Here is a 20,715-nt window from a genome sequence, read left to right as displayed (position 1 = left end):
TGGTGGAAGGATGCAAACTGAAAAGGGATGTAAACTGCATTTCCAGTCCTTAACTCAAAGCAGTAGTGGTAGGGACCACACCGTGGGATTGCTTAAAAATGTAAATGCTTTTCCTTTCAGAAATGTATTCTGGACTGCAAACAAGACAAGCTCCAGTTTTTCAGGCTGAGAAGCAAGCACTGAGGGGTTAAAGGTACCATCTATTGTGGGCCCCCGTTTACCTCTGCTGCTTGCACAGACTTAAAAGGAGCTTCTTGTCATCTTTCCTGGAGGGTTCTAAAGTGTAACTCCCACTTCTACCCACAGCTGCCCAGCAGTCATGGCAATAATTCAGCATTAGGGCAGGCATTTGAGTGTGAGCTTTGTTGCAAGAAGGCAGATTCTCTAACAGGAACCTCTTGGGAAACGAGACAATAGGCACAGCACTACCTCCTAGGGCTGTGCTTCTAGAATTTAGTATTTAGAACTGATTTTAAATATTTAAACTGGGCCAGCGCCCTGGGGCAGTTAAAAACTGAACTATGCAGTTGTACTTTCTCTGCCTCCACTTTAGAAAAGGTTACAAGGAGAAACCTCTCTAAGAGTTGTAGATTAGTTAGCCAAAACCTTTACCTAGGCAAAATGTTTAAGACTGCAGCCTCCCACAGGTTGCTAGGGGACTGGATGGAGTAGTTAGCATATAATGAACTGAGACACACAGCTTCAGATGTTTGCTAAACCACTGTACCTTGTCCTAATTAGGACAGCCAAAGGGATTTCTACTCATCTGCATGACTTCACTGTATTTCAGTTAACTTTTGCTCTGAATATGTGGTGGTGTGAGGCTGTGTGCATTACCTGCATGGAATACCTTGGCTTAGTCCAGGTGAATTTCTGTTGTCAGTTAGTGTGGTAGAGCATAAGGGCTTGACTTGAATTTCTGTTGTCAGTTAGTGTGGTAGAGCATAAGGGCTTGACTTGATCTTGGAGGTCTTTTTCAACCTCAATAATTCTAACATGTCACTGTCAAGGTTATAACATACCCAAATTACTAACCCAGACAAACCACTGCCTTCTGTAACTTGGGGCAAAGATACAAGCAACAAAGCTCTGGTTTCCTGTATCTGTTTTTGGCTGCCAGTGAAGGCAGAACAGACACCTGCTGCATGGAAGACACCATTCCTTATTTTTAAGACACAGAGCTGAAACTTCTTTTCACATTCAAAACTTACATGTTTCCTACACCTCTGTGTAGGAGCCCTTAACTGTAAATGCTTTCCCCTATGTCTCACTGAAGGCCCTTTCTTTATATGGAAATTGATTTTTAACAAGCTATTTAATTTTTGCCTGTAGTACTGATCAAAGCCTGTACTCCAGGCAAAAGTACTACTTGTGTCTTAACCCTGTAAAGAGCTCAGCAAATTACAGAAAGAGGGTGGTGGCCTGGATTCTCACACCTGCTAGTAAGGCTAAGTTGTCTCAGTTTCCCCACCTTAAAGAACTGGTTACCTTTGTCTAAACCACAGCACTGTTGGTGGAAGTGGCATGTGTGTCCCTGGAAAAGGTAAGTTTTGTAGGCTGTTTAATGCTTGATCTTGAAATGCTTGGAAAAAGAGGTGATCCTCATCACAAAGTAGAGGCAGAGTATGGCTTTGGCATATTCCAAAGCAGAACTCGTGCTCTGAAGTGCACTGTGTACAGCTATCAGTCCGGTGCAGGCTGTTCGGTGTGTGCTATCTTTGTCTCTGTGGGGCTCTACTGCATCCAGGAGGGGTTTGTTTTCATGTTGTGGAACAGATGGCTTTGCTACTCAGACACCTACTTCTGTAGTATACTGGTGAGCTTGTAGAAAAACCAACTGTAAAACCCAGCCATTAACCTGTCTTCGCTACACAACTGTATGTAAGAGAAGATTGAAAGGATGATCTCTTATTCTTTAAGACTTCATTAAATGAATTATTCTCAATTTTTCTCCTGCAGCTTGGTCAAAGAAGACAGAAAGGGACAGATGCTTGCAAAAGGTGTAGACCCCTTCCTTTATCTCACCATATAGTCTGTACTCCAGCTTTGGTGTTTTCCTTTCTGCAGAATGAGCTGTGTGTGACAACACCCTAGACATGCTTCTGCATTAGTCATTCCACGAAGTTTTGCACTGTGGCAGAGAAGAGCTGTAAGTTAGGAGGATATTTATTTATGAAACCCTCATCCAGAGAAATTAAACCTTTTTAAGACAGGAGTTGTTAGTGTAGCTTGACATTCTTGGTCACCATCCCTCTTCAGACAGAAAAGAGTTTCAAAGATGTTTAAAATGAAGTGCAGCCAATAGTTGGTACACAAATAAGATATATTGAATTGAAAACCTCCTTTAAACTTTGAAAAAGTTGGAGACTCCGTTTGCACAATTTTGAGGTGGTCTAGTTGGAAGTTACTACACTGAAAACTGGCTTGTGTCACCAAACTATAGAAAGTGGCAGTTTTTCTTGGGCTAGGATTTGGACTGCTACTGGTCTCAGATGTTACAGGCAGCAAGAGATTTTAAGCTCCCAAAGATTAAGTGTTCTAAAACCTGATTGAGCCTTCTCATCCACAAATGTTTAGATTCCAATAAGCATTTCTAGGTGCCAGTTATAAAGATGCTCAGATTTGGTATTTAGTCATCCAGGAAAAAGTAGTTTCCACTCTTCTTTTGTTCCACATCCTTGGGAAGAGAAAAAAGGTCAGTGTTACTTCAGGTGGTCTTTGCCAGACTTAACTATCTTGTAGTTCAGCTATGTTTATCTAGAATAGTTTCTACTTTCATCCTTACTCTCATTAGTTTCACATGCTGTTTTCCAGCACAGCAAAACTACCAGGTTAGTTTTCATTTTGTTCCTTACTCTAAAACCTGGCTTTACCTTAAACAGCCATTGCTTCTTTACTGTAAAGGTGTTGCTTCTCCTCTTACCTTGATTGAGTTGAGTTTGTTTATTCTTGGTCTGTAATTGTTGGGGTCTCTTCTAAAAGTGATTTCAAGTTGAGATAAAAACTTATTCATTCCAGCCAAAAGGGTCTGAGGACTGTGAAGAGAGAAGAGAGAAATTCTTTTGACTACAGACAGCTTTGATCTCCATCTTAAGCTTCCTCAGGTCTGCTAACAGAAGTGAGCTGTGTTTGAGGTAGCAGGATGGGCTACATTTTCAGTCAGAGCATGTCTCAGACAAGAGTCATAACAACTGCTCCTTTCAGCAGTGTCTCAGGGTGGCATTACAAGTCTTCAGACTGCTACCTTGACATTCTTTCACTGTTGTATCTACAGCTGCTGGCACACGATGTTGCTTACATCCAAAAGAAAAAACTGGAGTTGTACCACTAGAAAGCTCTATAAAAGATCAAAATCTATACTGATGCTGAGACATAGTTATGTGATTGTGATCTGACAATTCAAACAAGTGAAGGAATCCCATCAAAACCAGGCTAGCAGTGTTGTAAAACAGTGCTTGACCCATGTGTTCACTTCATCTGGCATGCATTAAGTTCCTGGTCATTACCCTGTCCTAACAGTCTTGTTTCTCAAGGCTGCTCCTCCAAGTCTGTAACTTACATGAAATTACTCACAGGCACAAAAGCAGACACAAGGGTGACTCATCAACAGTCTGTTATTTATTACTGTCAAGCCCTGCACTTCACAAGAGCTGCACCCAGCTACCTTCAGTCCACTGCTTGCTTTTGATGCAGCTGAAAGTTATTTTCATAAGCAGACTATACAATTGGTCCTTTTCTTTCACTCCTTACAATCAATATTATTTATTCATTCTCTGACTGTCATTTAATTGGTATGCAGTTGCTTAAGACCAGTTTAAGCCAGGAGCTAGTCTATTTTGTGAGAGCTTAGGTAAATTGTCCAACTCTGCCTCAGCTCTGTGCCTAGGCAGTCTCTTAAGCCTGGGTCAATCCTATTTTGCCTTGCTTCAAAACAAAAGCTAGAATTCTCAGGACGCTCCTGGATTGCTTTCAATGCAGCTTAGATTTCCAGAGGCAGGGATGTGTCACCTCCTTAATTTACATCTATGTTGCCTTCCTCTACCTTGCCTGCTCATCCAAACGAGTCTCTTACCTGTTGGCAAGTGTGTTCTTGGAAGGGATACCATCAAAAACAATCACACGATCGGCAAGATAGGTGGCCATGATAAAATCATGTTCTACCACAAAAGCTGTTTTTTTAGCATGGAGAATGAAACTGAAATAGAAATCAAACAAGGAAATGAGAGAGCTGAAAGTAATGTTACTGTAAACCCCGTGCAAGCTCCATCTGTTTTCCCCCCAGGTGTACTTTACCGCTTGATGACTCGAGCGGCCATCAGACGTTGCTCAGAGTCCAGGTACGCCGACGGTTCGTCGATCAGGTAGACATCTGCAGGCTTCCCAAGACAGAGAGCTAATGCAACGCGCTGCAACTCACCACCAGACAATGTCTGAACCTAGTGGGGCAGGAGGAACAAAGCCACATTTAGTTCAGGTAGAGAACTCAAGAACAGTTAGGATGTTGTCTCTCAGGCAATTAGTACCTCCTGGTCAATGATATTTTCTATTTGAAGAGGTTTCATCACATCAGTTACAAACTGGGGGTGCGTGTAGGCATCTCTGATCTTCTCGTGCAGCAGCTGACGCACGCTTCCCTGGGAGAAGGAAAAACGCTGCTCAGTTTTGGGCACCATACCACCAGAAAACAAAAACAAACAGAATGTCCAGTTCTGGGCCCCTTAGTTTAAGAAGGACATTGAGACACTTGAACGTGTCCAGAGAAGGGCAATGAGGCTGGGGAGAGGCCTTGAACACAAGCCCTGTGAGGAGAGGCTGAGGGAGCTGGGATTATTTAGCCTGGAGAAGAGGAGGCTCAGGGGTGACCTCATTGTCCTCTACAACTACCTGAAGGGTGGTTGTAGCCAGGAAGGGGTTGGTCTCTTCTCCCAGGCAACCAGCACCAGAACAAGGGGACACAGTCTCAAGCTGCACCAGGGGAAGTTTAGGCTCGAGGTGAGAAGAAAGTTCTTCACCGAGCGAGTCATTCGTCATTGGAATGTGCTGCCCAGGGAGGTGGTGGAGTCACCATCCCTGGAGGTGTTCAAGAGAGGATTGGACTTGGCACTTGGTGCCATGGTCTAGTCATGGGTCTGTGGTGACAGGTTGGACTCGATGATCCTCAAGGTCTCTTCCAACCTTGGTGATACTGTGATATTGTGTGAATAAAGCTTTTTGTTCTGGGAATAAAGACATTCTACCTGTGTATCAAGAACATGCTTTGGGTAGCAAACACAATACTTGAACAAGGCTTAAACGTACCGTAGATTTAGGACTGATCTTCTGTGGTTTGTAGCTGACATTTAGAACTGGGACCTCACCTGTACAAAGATAATGTTTATGATGAAAACAAGGGCCTTCCCACTATCTTACAAATGGCTTTCAGCTAAGGTTTAAGCATTACCTCCTTCATCAGGTGTCAGTCTTCCTGCAAGCATTCGGATGAAGGTAGTTTTGCCAGTTCCTGAAACAAAGTAATATGTAATTTGCATTTTAGGCTTTGTAGTAAAGTCAGACCTCAAACAATTAAGTCACTGACAGAAGGAAAAAAGACTTAATACAGAACGCATTTTAAAAATGAGACTGATTTGAGAATTCCTACATTCACTTCCATCAAATAGCACTTGGAATTACTTGCCTTTTCACATGGAAGAGATATCTAAAGCTACAATGTGCTAAACCTGAGACTAAGCTCATCAGGTCAAACATCATCCTGCCAATCTAAGCTCTTAAAATGGGGTAATAGACACAATGGCATCATCAGCCTTCAGTAACTTCAAGTGCCTGCCATTTAAAGAGCAAGCTCATGGTGTGAGATCTTCAGTAGGAAACAGGCAGTTCACCTTTACTCAAATCCAGTCACACTGAAGCCTGAGTCCCAGACTGAAATAGGGATTTAGAAGCACATTTTGGGCTGTGGAAGCAGTTTCCCATAAGAGCTGCACTTACCATTTTCCCCTAACATCACCATAATTTCAGAGTCAGTGAATTCTCCAGCTACTATGGACAGTTCAAATTCTCCCATCTTTTTTTTCATTCCTGGGTATTTGTACATACACATCTTCTTCACTTCTTCCTCATTAGCTGTCTCAGCCACCTTAAACACCAGAGATGCATCTCGAAACCTTAGATTTTCTGTTGGAACGTAGCCATCTAAGAAAATGTTTATGCCTATGAAGGGAAAGGAGAGTAAAAAAAAAGTAATAGAAGAGTTTACAACAGAGCAAGCCAAGGTGAATTTCCACTCTTGGCTGGAAATTCCAATCAGATACAGAGAATATTAGATTTGAAAGGGCTGTTCACTCTGGAGAAGAGAAGGCTCTGAGGTGACCTCATTGTGGCCTTCCAGTATCTGAAGGGGGCCTACAGGAAGCTGGGGAAGGACTGCTCCGGATCTCAGGTAGTGATAGGACTAGGGGGAATGGAATGAAGCTGGGGGTGGGGAGATTCAGGCTGGAGGTGAGGAGGAGGTTCTTCCCCATGAGAGTGGTGAAGCCCTGGAATGGGCTGTCCAGGGAGATGGTCGGGGCCCCATCCCTGGAGGTGTTTAAGCTCAGGTTGGAGGAGGCTCTGGGCAGCCTGATGTAGTGTGGGGTGTCCCTGCCCATGGCAGGGGGGTTGGAACTAGATGATCCTTGTGGTCCCTTCCAACCCTGAATGATACTATGATACTATGTTAAAAGAAGCAACTAAGCCTCCAATTTGAAAGCTTATACATTGTGCAAAAAAGTCTTACTAACATTACTGAAAGGCTACAGCTCTTCCTGAAAATCCAGCATTGATTATGTATGTAGAGTTTAAAACTACTGCAGTGGGACCCATTCTCACACTGATTATAGTAGTACAAGTGTGGGTGGTTCAGCGGAACTCTGCAGCCCTCTGTAACTGCGCAAACAGTGGCGTCGGAGTGGCTGGAGAGCTCCCAAACAGAGAGGGACCTGGGGGTGCTGATCGACAGCCGCCTGAATATGAGCCAGCAGTGTGCCCAGGTGGCCAAGAGGGCCAAGGGCATCCTGGCCTGCATTAGGAATAGTGTGGCCAGCAGGAGCAGGGAGGTCATTGTGCCCCTGTACTCTGCATTAGTTAGGTCACACCTTGAGTCCTGTGTCCAGTTCTGGGCCCCTCAGTTTAAGAAGGACATCGAAACACTTGAGCGTGTCCAGAGAAGGGCAACAAGGCTGGGGAGAGGCCTTGAACACAAGCACTATGAGGAGAGGCTGAGGGAGCTGGGATTGTTTAGCCTGGAGAAGAGGAGGCTGAGGAGTGACCTCATTGCCCTCTACAACTACCTGAAAGGTGGTTGTAGCCAGGAAGGGGTTGGTCTCTTCTCCCAGGCAAGCAGCAACAGGACAAGGGGACACAGTCTCAAGCTGCGCCAGGGGAGGTTTAGACTCAAGGTGAGGAGGAAGTTCTTCACCGAGCGAGTCATTCCTCATTGGAATGTGCTGCCCGGGGAGGTGGTGGAGTCATCGACCCTGGAGGCGTTCAAGAGGAGATTGGACGTGGCACTTGGTGCCATGGTCTAGTCATGAGGTCTGTGTTGATAGGTTGGACTCGATGATCCTCAAGGTCCTTTCCAACCTTAGTTATACTGTGATACTGTGAAACTGTCCCCTGCCCTGGCTCTAATATTGAAAGACTCTTTGGAGTAACTCCACTGTTTACAAAACACTTGGAAGTATCAAAACTATATCCACAGAAGGAGACAAAGAACATTTCATCAATTAAGACTTTTGCGTTGAGATATAAATTTAGGATCATGGAAAGCAGAGATTCTGCAGAAAATAAACCAGTAGGTTTTTAGTTACTGTAAGTGTGACAGGAAGACAACATGTTCATGTAATAGACAAACAGCATCTTGGTACCTCCTTTTCCTTCCACAGAATTTTTGGGGGTATATTTATAAAGAGCAATATGGCAAGAATTACCTTCTCTTACGCTGAAAGGCATAGTAACAACACCATAAGCACTTGGCACACCATACAGGCAGCAGATAAAGTCAGAGAGATAATCTAATACACTTAGATCATGCTCTACAACAATAATGTACCTGAAAAAGAGCCAGAGAGATGCTTTTACATGTCAATACAACACACTTCTTTCTTACTCTAGTCTTGCATAAGCAAAAGCTATCAACGTGGGGTTTGTGTAATGTGGTTTTTAAGCTTCAGACTAAATGAAGACAGTTCAAATCTCTGATAAGCATTTCTTTTAAGCTGTCTAATAGACATTGTGAATGACAAGTTGAAAGTCCATCTTTGGTGTAAATTGGCAGCTTATCTACAGTAAGTGGAAGGACATTGACTGATTGGAGAAAAAAAATTATTTAGCACATCTGAAAACAAACCAACAACCAAAACCAACCAACCAACACCCCAAACCACCACCACCCAAAGCCTAACAACCAAAACAACTCTGAGAAGGGGATGGAAGAGCAACGTTCACACAGTCTCAAGCTGCGCCAGGGGAGGTTCAGACTCGAGGTGAGGAGGAAGTTCGGCATTGGAATGGGTTGCCCAGGGAGGTGGTTGAGTCATCGACCCTGGAGGCGTTCAAGGGGAGATTGGACGTGGCACTTGGTGCCATGGTCTAGTCATGGGGTCTGTGGTGTCAGGTTGGACTCGATGATCCTCGAGGTCCTTTCCAACCTAAGTGATACTGTGATACAAAAATGTTCACTGGCTGGAAAGCAGCCCTGAGGAGAGAGACTTGGGGGTGCTGGTGGACAAGAAGCTCACCAGGAGCTCTCAGTGTGCACTTGCAGCCCACAAAGCCAATCAGATCCTGGGCTGCATCAGGAGAAGTGTGGCCAGCAGGTCAAGGGAGGTGATCCTCCCCCTCTACTCAGCCCTGGTGAGACCCCACCTGGAGTACTGCCTCCAGTTCTGGAGCCCCTATTACAAGAGGGATATGGACATGCTGGAAGGTGTCCAGAGAAGGGCCACAAGGATGAGTAGAGGGCTGGAGCACCTCTCCTATGAGGACAGACTGAAGGAGTTGGGGTTGTTCAGTCTGGAGAAGAGAAGGCTCTGAGGTGACCTAATAGTGGCCTTCCAGTATCTGAAGGGGGCCTACAGGAAGGCTGGGGAGGGACTGCTCAGGATCGCAGGTAGTGATAGGACTAGGGGGAATGGAATGAAGCTGGAGGTGGGGAGATTCAGGCTGGATGTGAGGAGGAAGTTCTTCCCCATGAGAGTGGTGAAGCCCTGGAATGGGTTGTCCAGGGAGGTGGTCGGGGCCCCGTCCCTGGAGGTGTTTAAGACCAGATTGGTTGAGGCTCTGGCCAGGCTGATGTAGTGTGGGGTGTCCCTGCCCATGGCAGGGGGGTTGGAACTAGATGATCCTTGTGGTCCCTTCCAACCCTGAATAATACTATGATACTATGAAAAAATAAGCACCTGCATTTTCACATTTCACTGCCTTATTACAAACTTTCCCCCAAAGCTGACACAGCAGAGAAACCACTGGAAATGTGTTTCTAAAATGCAAACAATTGAATTTTAGCACCTTAGAATGTTTTCTGTTCATGTACCATACTGAGATGTCAGCTCTTTTTGGGGAGATGAACTGGGTGTTGCTTCCCTCTGTAAACAGCCACTTGTTATCACAGTCCAGCAAAACATTTGAAGTTTGCATTTACCTGTCAGGGTTTATTAGGGATCGAATAGTAATGGCAGCCTTCAAGCGCTGCTTGACATCCAGGTAGCTTGAAGGTTCATCAAACATGAAGCTAGCCCCAATAGAAAGAATGAAGTCTTAGTGAATGCAAGCTTTCCACATGTTCACACCTAATACTAACATTACAAACTTAAGATACACAGAAACAAACAAACAAAAAGTGTTTATATTGACAAAAAGGTAAACATGAGAATTATGTACTGACACAGCCATGAACCTCTGATGGCTGTCACATGAAATCATTAAATGGTGCAAGTCAAGAACTTGCCAAAAGCTCTGATAAACTTATCAAATGCTAGGAGAAATCAGCAGTTAGGGATCAGGTGCCCTCAGTTCTGATGCAGCTTAAATTTAACATGAACTGAGAAGTGCAAAAATACTTTATAAGACTGGAAGAAGGAAGTCTTCCAAGTGAGGGAAGAACCAGCACCAGAACAAGGGGACACAGTCTCAAGCTGCGCCAGGGGAGGTTTGGACTCAAGGTGAGGAGGAAGTTCTTCACCGAGCGAGTCATTCGCCATTGGAATGTGCTGCCCAGGGAGGTGGTGGAGTCATCAACCCTGGAGGCATTCAAGAGGAGATTGGACGTGGCACTTGGTGCCATGGTCTAGTCATGGGGTCTGTGTTGATAGGTTGGACTCGATGATCCTCGAAGTCCTTTCCAACCTCAGTTATACTGTGATACTGTGAACCTATCCCAAACCCACACTACCACCAAAAAAGAGGGGGTGGGGTGGTGTGGTAAAAAAATCACAACCTAAACAAAAACTTGAAGGTTTTTTTGCTTAAATGTTTCATAAGTATTACTTCTTACAATAAATATGAACTAAAGGGCCACATTCTGAGACAGACTACTGGAAGCAATGTGTAGTGGAAGTAAAGGAAGCATACATATCAGCCTTCTGAATGCACACCACTGCGCAAGCAAATCTCTGAAGCTCTCCTCCTGAAAGGTCCTCAACGTTTCTTTCTTTCAGATGGGTTAAGTCTGCAAGTAAGTGTTTGACTTTAGATATGACACAACAACACAACCATTTGTATTTTTAATACCTACAGAAACATGCACAGTCACAGCAGACACCCTACACAGAGGACAACCAGAAGGTACTGTAACTGCTCAGTTTATACAGAAGCAGCATAATTCTATCAGTGGGTCTGCACGTTACAGCTTCTCTGCAGCATTAGCTGGCTAATTAGCATGGCTGCTGCTTATCATGCAGAAGGATTACATCTCCATTTTATTTTCTACCATGTACTTGGTAAAGATTTCTGGTCCTAAAAAGAAACTATATCAGTCTTAAAAGTGTTTCTTACCACACCAGGCTGAAGAAGTCTGATTTTCAGGGAAATCAAGTTCCCTAAACCTTACAGCAAGTGTGCAAAGCCAGTATTTTCTCATCCAAATAAACATGTCAAGAACATACTCTTTGACTAATAGGTGGGACCCAAAGACTGTGTTCTTGGTGGTGGTTGCTCTCTACAACTACCTGAAGGGAGGTTGTAGCCGGGCCTTAAGGGGTTGGTCTCTTCTCCCAGGCAACCAGCACCAGAACAAGAGTCTCAAGCTCAAGAGAACAAGACCAGAACAGTCTCAAGCTGCGCCAGGGGAAGTTTAGGCTGGAGGTGAGGAAAAAGCTCTTCACTGAGAGAGTTGTTAGCCATTGGAATGTGCTGCCCAGGGAGGTAGTAGAGTCACCATCCCTGGAGGTGTTCAAAAAGGGATTGGACGTGGCACATGGTTTAATAGCCATGAGGTCTTGGGTGACAGGTTGGACTTGAAGATCTTTGAGGTCTTTTCCAACCTTATTGATTCTATGATAATGCAGTTCCACCTTCATGACCCAGATCTACCAAAAAGAAGCCAGCTGTTACTTTAGCTGAATTCGAAACACTTACAAAACCCACCAGGGCTGGACTATGCAGACATTAACTGCATTGTTCTCAGAAGTTGCTATTGCTCCCATTACAGATTTTTACTGGGGGAAGAATAAAGGGAAGAATAAAAAATGGTTTTCTGGTACCTGGGCAATGTTTTCTATAGGCAATGGCTCTCACAAAAGAGGCAGAGAAGATTTTGCTTGAGTTGAAAGCAAGCAAGAGGCAAGAGCAACAGATAGCAACTGGAGTTTGTCCAGATTTAACGATGAACACTTTCTACCGTGAAACAGAAACTGCATTAGGTACTGTTAGCTATCAAATAATTTGCCTTTGCCACTACAAGGTGTTTTTTTTTGTCCCAGGCTTTAAACTACTATTATTATTTTTTCTTTTTTTAATTGGTATAAATGACATCTACTATCACATTAATATTAACTTCATTTCAGTAAACAGCAATTTCTGAAATCAAGTTGGACTTCCCCAAATTACTTACCAAGCTGCTGACATACAACAGTTTGTGTCTTGGTTTCATCCTTCCTATCCAGAATTGATCCCACTGTTCCCTGCATGAGAAATAAAGCCCCACAATGTCAGGATCAGTCCTGGGACCTGTCTTGTTCAACATCTTTGTGGGTGACATGGACAGTGGCATTGAATGTACTCTCAGCAAGTTTGCTGATGACACCAAGCTGTGTGGTGCAGCAGACACGCTGGAGGGAAGGGAGGCCATCCAGAGGGACCTTGACAGGCTGGAGAGGTGGGCACAAGCCAACCTCATGAAGTTCAATAAGAGCAAGGGCAGGGTCCTGCATCTGGGTCGAGGTAATCCCAGGCACAAATCCAGGCTGGGCAGTAACTGGCTGGAAAGCAGCCCTGAGGAGAGAGACTTGGGGGTGCTGGTGGACAAGAAGCTCACCAGGAGCTCTCAGTGCGCACTTGCAGCCTGCAAAGCCAATCAGATCCTGGGCTGCATCAGGAGAAGTGTGGCCAGCAGGGCAAGGGAGGTGATCCTCCCCCTCTACTCAACTCTGGTGAGACCCCACCTGGAGTACTGCCTCCAGTTCTGGAGCCCCTATTACAAGAGGGATGTGGAGGTGCTGGAAGGTGTCCAGAGAAGGGCCACAAGGATGATCAGAGGGCTGGAGTACCTCTCCTATGAGGACAGACTGAAGGAGTTGGGGCTGTTCAGTCTGCAGAAGAGAAGGCTCCGAGGTGACCTCATTGTGGCCTTCCAGTATCTGAAGGGGGCCTACAGGAAGGCTGGGGAGGGACTTCTCAGGATCTCAGGTAGTGATAGGACTAGGGGGAATGGAATGAAGCTGGAGGTGGGGAGATTCAGGCTGGATGTGAGGAGGAAGTTCTTCCCCATGAGAGTGGTGAAGCCCTGGAATGGGTTGTCCAGGGAGGTGGTTGGGGCCCTGTCCCTGGAGGTGTTTAAGACCAGGCTGGATGAGGCTCTGGGCAGCCTGATCTAGTGTGGGGTGTCCCTGCCCATGGCAGGGGCGTTGGGACTAGATGATCCTTGTGGTCCCTTCCAACCCTGACTGATACTATGATACTATGATTTCACCATTACAAATGTCAGGCAAAAGTGGATTTTTGTCATTAAGTTATGCTGCTAAATAAAATCTTTAAGCACAATGGAATATTACAGGAGAAGCTTCCAGCTTTATCTCACCTCATGAAATTTCTCACCTTTGCAGCTTTAGGAATCTGGTCCACATATTGAGGTTTAATGATAGCTTTCAGGTCATCTTCCAGAATCTTGGTAAAATAGTTTTGCAACTCAGATCCTCGGAAATAAGTCAAAATTTCTTGCCAGTCAGGTGGATCCTGTGACAAAATTAAAGTCAGCAGTTACTTACACCATTCAAAAACACCATAAAAATTAGCTACTTTTACAGTACAGCAACTAGAATATACTTGCAAGATTAAAAAAACTAGCCTGGATAAAAGCTAGTTACCCAACTTCTGTTGCTTCTGCACTTTCCATTGAAAAAAAACCCCAAACACTCACAACAAGCTAAACAACCCAAAACAGAACAACTATAAAAAGGTAAAATGGAAGGCAGAAGGTGAGGCACCATTTTTTTTTTCCCTAGATGCACTGCCACTAGACCTTTCAAGAAAAAGCATTTTAAATTTGCTCCTATGACATCCAAACCTGTGCTAAGACAGTTCAGAAGCTACAAGTGGAACGACTTCCTGGGGAAAATGATAGAATGGATTAGTGTTAACCACACTCATTTGCTATCTCATGCAGCTAATCCCAAAGGAAAAGACTGAACTGATAAAATCCAGTTGCACAAAAGATGCAACACAATTTGGGCATTTCCTCTGATTCTAGCCAAAATGTCAAAGGATACAGAAGGACAAGACAAAGCTGGGGGGTGGGGGGAGGGGGAAGGATCTGTTCCAAGCAATCACACAAGAAAAAGTCCCAACCTGGCCAGGTCTGTTTCATGCAGTGACACAGCTGAATTTCCAACCCAAAAAAATAGAGGAGACACTTCCTAAGCTTTAGAGAAGAATCAAGGTGGAAGATTCAGTTCATACCACGTGTTGCTGTGGTCACAGTGATTTGGCTCTTCAAAGGAAAGTCTGATTTTGGACTTCCCAGAAGTGCCAGTGTCCTCACAAATTCTATTGTGCTCACAGAGAGAAAAACTCAGCTCAGAAATAGAACCACATTTCTCTATAATGCCAACTCTATTTTACTGCTGATACATACATCATATTTTCCAAGATTTGGCTTCTGCTTTCCTGCTAAAATTTTCAAGGCAGTTGATTTTCCAATACCATTGGTTCCAACCAATCCCAGCACTTCCCCTGGACGAGGGATAGGCAACCTGTACACATCAGATTACATTAATGCCATCAGACAGCAGCATTTGCTGGTAAAGTCAATGCTGTAACCTCTCTCTTTTCAGACTTTCACATTATTTCAACTTACTTTGCTGACTTTCAAATATATAATTCAAATTAAACATTCCTGCAATACAGGAACATAAGGAAGACTTAAGAGCAGTCTGTTCTATAAAGAGGAGCTCTGTAAAATGAGCACTCACATGTTATTTCATTGTCATGGTTCTTTAACAAACAAAAATTAATTAGCATTCAGGAAGGAAGCTATTGAGATCATAACCAAAAACATCTTGACATGCACTTTGCTTAGATTATCAAATCCTTCATTTGTTTGCTCTCCTTTATAGATTTGAAAACTGCAATACCTGTGAAGTTTGAAGGCATTGGCACAATATCTATGTGTTGTTTCTTTCTCCAGGTTGCTAGGTAAGTTAACAATTGACAAGGCTCCAAAAGGACATTTCTGTAACAGAAATAAACGTACACATCACTAGCGCACACAAACCACTTATTAACAAAAAGCTATGCTTTCCCCTGTACCCAGGAGCACATTTAAATACTTGTAAAAAGGACTTTTACCAAATGACTCTATTTGCTTTTCCATAGGTGACTTTCCAAGGAACTTGCACACCACAGTTTTAAAACTCAACAGTTAGCAATTCAGAGTGTAAGTCTGCAAGCAAGGCACACTGCATATACTCTCTAGCTCTTCTACTGCTGTCTACTGCCACAAGCAGACAAAACCAAACAAAACCAAAGCCATGAACAAAAAGTTACAACCTACACCCTGCAATCCAACCAGTTCAGTGAACAGACATGGTACTTCACTTTGTATAAAGAGTAACAGCTAGCAAGGGCTGATTATCCAGGGAAATAAAACTGCCCTTTGAAGTTACAGTATGCATTACTAAATACAACGAAATAAGGAGGAAAAATTTATCTCTTAAAGCAGACTTTTACCTTGATGCAAATACCACAACCAATACAAAGTGTTTCGGAGATCCATGCTATCTTGCTCTGTGATGTGACTTCTATGCAAAGTTTTCCTGGTGAAAAAGAATAAGATTAACTCAAGAGAGTTTCTGACAAACCAGAATTCTTGTCAGTAGTACTAAATCCCACAGAGGAACATGTAAACCCTGGACACTGCACTGGTTAGGCCACACCTCGAGTCCTGTGGCCAGTTCTGGGCCCCTCAGTTTAGGAAGGAGGTTGACTTGCTGGAACGAGTCCAGAGAAGGACAATGAAGTTGGTGAGGGGTTTGGAACACAAGCCCTATGAGGAGAGGCTGAGGGAGTTGGGGTTGCTTAGCCTGGAGGAGACTCAGGGCGTGACCTTATTGCTCTCTACAACTACCTGAAGGGAGGTTGTAGACAGGCGGATGTTGGTCTCTTCTCCCAGGCAGCCAGTACCAGAACAAGAGGACACAGTCTCAGGCTGCGCCAGGAGAGGTTCAGGTTGGATGTTAGGAAGAAGTTCTATACAGAGAGAGTGATTGTCCATCAGAATGGGCTGCCTGGGGAGGTGGTGGAGTCACCATCATTGCAGGTGTTCAGGAAGAGACTTGATGGGGTGCTTGGTGCCATGGGTTAATTGTTTAGGTGAGCTGGATTGGTTGAGGGGTTGGACACGATGATCTTGAAGGTCTCTTCCAACCTGGTTTAGTCTAAGTGTTAAGGTTCACTGAAGCTTCAGATCATTTGAAGGCCTGAAATGTGGCCATTACTACTAAGAACTTCCATGCTTTCAGTGCTACTTCTTTATGAAACAAAGCATGAATGACAAACATCCTCAAAATTATAGAAAGTAATGCATTCTAACAGAAGACTATTCCAAAGTCCTTTGTTAAATGACATCTCTTACCCATTCGAACCACAGGACAACTCTTCTTGCATTCTTGACGGCATTTCTTTGGCTTACACTTGTCATGGTTGACAATAGCAATTCTTGTTAGCTTGTCTGCCATAATGCACAGCTCAGGGTTAAACACATGCACCAGTTAGGAGGAGAAGTGGGAGTCTTCCAGATCTTAAGGGTGAAAAAACCCCCCCCAAAGAGAACATAATTACTCCCAGCACAGAGAAGAACATACATATCTGAAACCATTACTAGCAGAGTTCAGTGATGGAAAAAAAGCAAAATTATTAGATTTTTTTCTCTCTTTTAATTAAGATACCAATTAGAATGTAATTACTAGTCACTCTACCAACCTTACTGTGGCAGTTTCTGCTTTTAATATTTCAACTTAATTGTCTTTACTCTTTCAACATTTCCTACGCCAAAAGGTCTTAGTGACATAGTTGATGATTTCCAATAAATGATTGGTTTTTTAAAAAGTGATTTTACACTCCTGTGTTGTCAGTGCAGACTGACAAAGTAGGGCTGATCACTGCAATTGCATCTACAGACCAGGCCAACAGGCATGGAATGGCGAGTCTGCAGTCCTCACTTTAAGACATTTTTCGTACCTAAGAAACTGAACATCCAACTCTTAAAACTCTAAGATGCTCGGGTCAGGGTAGCTTTCTACCAGACAGACACTGGATATTGTCAGTGCTTCAAAGAAAGATACATTATTTGGGAATATATCCCAGTGCTTTCCACAAAAGCCCTGTCATTTGCAGTGCATACAGTATTTGGGTGAATCACTCACCCTCTCTTTGGTTTCCCAAGGGAAGTGCTAATCTGGATCTGTTGTTTCTCCAACAGCTGTGTGGTTGTGTACCCTGAGAAGACAGACCACACTGTCTACCTTCTGGGCAGGGCTTTCCCTGCTGGTTATCTAACTAGCATGCAAACTATTTCTATGGGGTTACAACAGCAATCTCCAGAAGACAGAGCTGCTGCACTTCAGGAGCTTGCGTCCCCTCCTCCAACTTCCCACACCTCTGGTTGCGGTCACTGCCTGAGCAGTACTGACAGCCAACCAAACTTCCCTCAGCCATCCATCCAACTTGCAGCCTGGTGTGTGGCTTGAATCACCAAAGGAGGAGTATGGGGCAGGGGTTGCTCTAAAAGACCAAGTCAAAAATGGCTTAAAACAATTCAGTTTTGCCATCTACCTCAGCAAGCTTCCCACCCAGTTTTGGCTAGATAACAGGACCAAAGCTTGCACTACCACCCATTGCTGAAGCAGGCTGCAGTTGGCAACTAATAAAACAGCCTAGGGTTTGGTGTTTCTTTTTTTTCCCCTCCCCCTCCCTAACTTATATGAGAAAATGCCCAAAATGCCCACTTGTGTTGAAGAGTTTTGAAAGGCCTATGGAACTTAAGTATAGCAAAGTACTTAGTGGTGGAAAACAGAACTGCATGAAGACACACAGTTTAATCCCTCCCTGCTCCCATCAAAATGATGGAAGTGTGAGAGTTTGACCAAAACCCTGCAATTTTCAGTAAAAAATATTTGTGACATCTGTCACTTCTGCATTACTTCCAGGACTGTTCTGATGTCTACGATGGCCACTACCCACAAAAGGAAGCAATACTTTCTACTTTGAACTGACAGTCTAGAGCAAATGAAACCCAGGCTGAACTCAAGTTACATATTTATATGCAGCTACTTTGGTGGAATTTAACTTATCAAATAGGATTGGCTGATTTCTAGGTGCAGACAGCAGAACTCAATACACTGGCATAGGTCAGCAACATGCAAAACATGCATAGGCTACTATGCAGCATACCAATAACTGAAGTACAGTCAGCAGTTTAAGGGCAGGAGAAACTGGTATTCAGAAGCATTTGAGTTTGTGTGTGTATTTCTGCTTTCCAAACTAAGAAGAGCAGAACAAAACCTGCAAAAATATCAATGTATTAAAAACTACACAGCAAAATATTATTTTGACTGAGAGAATTTTCATAGAGTGACAACAGAAAATCTTTCCAGAACTACGGACTGGCAACACAGGTGAAAGAGTAAGAGACAGCTGCTAGCAAAAAGTTCTATAAACCTTGACATCAAAAGCTGTTAAGCCTAATTACAACAATACAAACACTAAAACACTTCTGAAAATAAGACACAAAGCGTGTTATCAGAAGCACTTTCAGCCAGTGAGTGCTCTCTGACACAGCAGAAGAAATTGAAACCCAGAAACAGGTGAGCAGGCCTTGCTACCTGTCACAAAAGGCAACACTAATGTACAATTTGCAGAATAAATACTTGCCTTAAGAAATACCAATATTTGTATCATTCACAGGCATTGCCTTACTGCAGAGGAGGTTGGACTAGATGACCTTTGGAGGTCCCCTCCAACCCAGCCCATTCTATGATTCTATATCAGAACTCACAAAGTCAGTTACGACCCAGGGTTTGTAATTGCATAGAACTACTCAGACAAAGAAAGAAACATCCAAAAAAGTAATTGAAGACTGAAACATAACCAGAGACAATTAACTGTGAGGAGGAGGTCTGTGTTCAGAATTGAACCATACCTTAATTATTTTTACAGAAAAAACAGCTAACACTTTATTGCTGTATCAGCCCTCAAAGATAAATGCAGCGACTATATACAGCCACTCCATAATAAGAATAAATAATAATAAGGAAAAAAAAATAATAACTAGGATACCTTAAAAAAAATTAATGACAAAGAAGAGATTTTCAAGCTGGACATGGAGATCACTACATGTCTATGTCTCAAAGGACAATAGCAAAAGCTACAAGCACAAACAAAATCAAGTAAGAATTAAGAACTGGTTTGTCTCTAAGCCTTTTGACATCGTTATAGAAACTAAGCCAGTGATCAAAAAGAAGTTTAAACAAGCCCCAAATCTCCCTGCTGCATTTAACTCATTATATTACTCATAAGGTATGACACAAATATGAAAATACAGTGTTAACATGAAAAGCATATGGTCAAATATACTGACGCAGCACAAGGAGTGGGTGTGTATAGCTGGTCCTGAACAGCCTTAATTATCACTCAGTCTGTAGCACAAGGCAAAATGCACAAGACTAAACCCATAAATTAGCCATCTACCACGTGAAAAATACAGAAGTATTTCACGACCACTTGTTTAGAACTAGAGTTCAGAAAAACCATCAGAACCTGAAAGCTGCCGCAGAAACTTGCAGGTGAAATAACTAAGTGCATTCCGGAGAGGAAACACGACCATGGGCCCAGAGAAGAGCCCTGCCGAGTCTGGGGTGGTTTTGTGGGGTGGGTTGGTGTTTTTTTTTCGGTTTGGTCTTTTTTTTTGTTTTGTTCTGCATATACCTTGCAAAAAACAGCCTCATCCTATGACGTTTTCAAACCTGCAGGGAGTCTTGATCTCCTCACCCCACAAGCATGCACATGGATAGCAACTTTCCTCAAAATGGGGCAAAGCATGGCTTTTCCCTCCAGCAGGGGCAATCCTCCCCATTCACAACACACCGGCTTTCTTTCCTCTCCTCAGACCCCGGCCATCACAACGACAAGAGCCCACACAGGGTCTCCACACGAAAACGGTTCCTGCGGCTGAACCCAGCACCAGAAGGAATCGTTTTCTCTTTATCCCCCTGCTGCTACAAGCACAGGACGGCCGACAACCAAAAAACCCACCCCCAAAGCCCTGGAAGATGACGTGCAACCGACCAGAAACGACGAACCACACGTGCGGGCAGTGCCGGTCGGGGAAGGCCGATCTTTCCGCCCGGGCCGTGCCTCGAGCCCTCGATTGAATGGAGCGTGCGGCCCATTTGAGCCAGGGAGACCAGGCGTTCGGGGCGGCTCGGCGCTGCCCACAGCCGGCCCACCGCCGAGCCAGGCCCGGAGAAGGCGGCCCCGAGGCCCAGGCGAAGACCGGCACAGACAGCCCCGCTCCCCTAGTGGATGAATGGCAAGTCCCAGGCCCCATGGGGAGAGATGGCCCTCTCGAGCCGAGTGACAGGGGCAGGGCGCGTAGCAAAGGAAACGGCCGGCGGCTCCCGGCAGGGGGAGGGGGCCCCTTTTCTTGCCCCTCTTCTCACATGCGAAAACACCGGTATTCTCTGACCCACCCCATCGGAGGCTGCTTACCGGGAGATGAGGGGGAGAGAGGGAGGTGTCCCCGCTCTCCGGCCGGGCCGCAGCGGGGAAGCGAGTCCCCTGTCCCGCGGACCGGCAGCGCGCAACGTGCACCAGCCGCCGCCACCCGGCCAAGATGGCCGTCTCCCCTGCAAGGAGGAGCCTGGGCCGCGCACCATAGAGAAGAGGGGAAGGAAGGGAAGAGACAGCCTTACCATAGAGACAGCGCGGCCGCTCGAAGACAGAACGGCACAGCGCGGGCGGGGCCAGGCC

General features: G+C 44.6%; 1 protein-coding gene across 1 annotated transcript; it reads right to left on the bottom strand.

Annotated features, from left to right (window-relative positions):
- Positions 1 to 2,148: 2,148 nt before the first annotated feature.
- ABCE1 (ATP binding cassette subfamily E member 1) lies at positions 2,149 to 20,603 on the bottom strand. Its single transcript, XM_068154071.1, has 18 exons — positions 20,455 to 20,603; positions 16,322 to 16,486; positions 15,418 to 15,503; positions 14,823 to 14,920; positions 14,324 to 14,441; positions 13,288 to 13,425; positions 12,086 to 12,155; positions 10,606 to 10,702; positions 9,677 to 9,766; positions 7,965 to 8,086; positions 5,986 to 6,207; positions 5,441 to 5,500; positions 5,299 to 5,357; positions 4,524 to 4,634; positions 4,294 to 4,436; positions 4,073 to 4,195; positions 2,924 to 3,035; positions 2,149 to 2,677 (listed from the first exon to the last, which is right to left on the bottom strand). The coding sequence occupies exons 2-18, from the start codon at positions 16,422 to 16,424 to the stop codon at positions 2,630 to 2,632; spliced, it is 1,800 nt and encodes a 599-aa protein (XP_068010172.1). The 5' UTR covers positions 16,425 to 16,486; positions 20,455 to 20,603; the 3' UTR covers positions 2,149 to 2,629.
- Between the last annotated feature and the right edge of the window lie 112 nt (positions 20,604 to 20,715).

Source organism: Melanerpes formicivorus, unplaced genomic scaffold (assembly GCF_026170545.1).
Source record: "Melanerpes formicivorus ecotype bairdi unplaced genomic scaffold, bMelFor1.0.p_v2 SCAF_27, whole genome shotgun sequence".
Taxonomy (NCBI): Eukaryota; Metazoa; Chordata; class Aves; order Piciformes; family Picidae; genus Melanerpes; species Melanerpes formicivorus.
The sequence above is the reverse complement of the archived record's forward strand: the minus strand, read 5'-3'. Positions and strand labels throughout refer to the sequence as shown.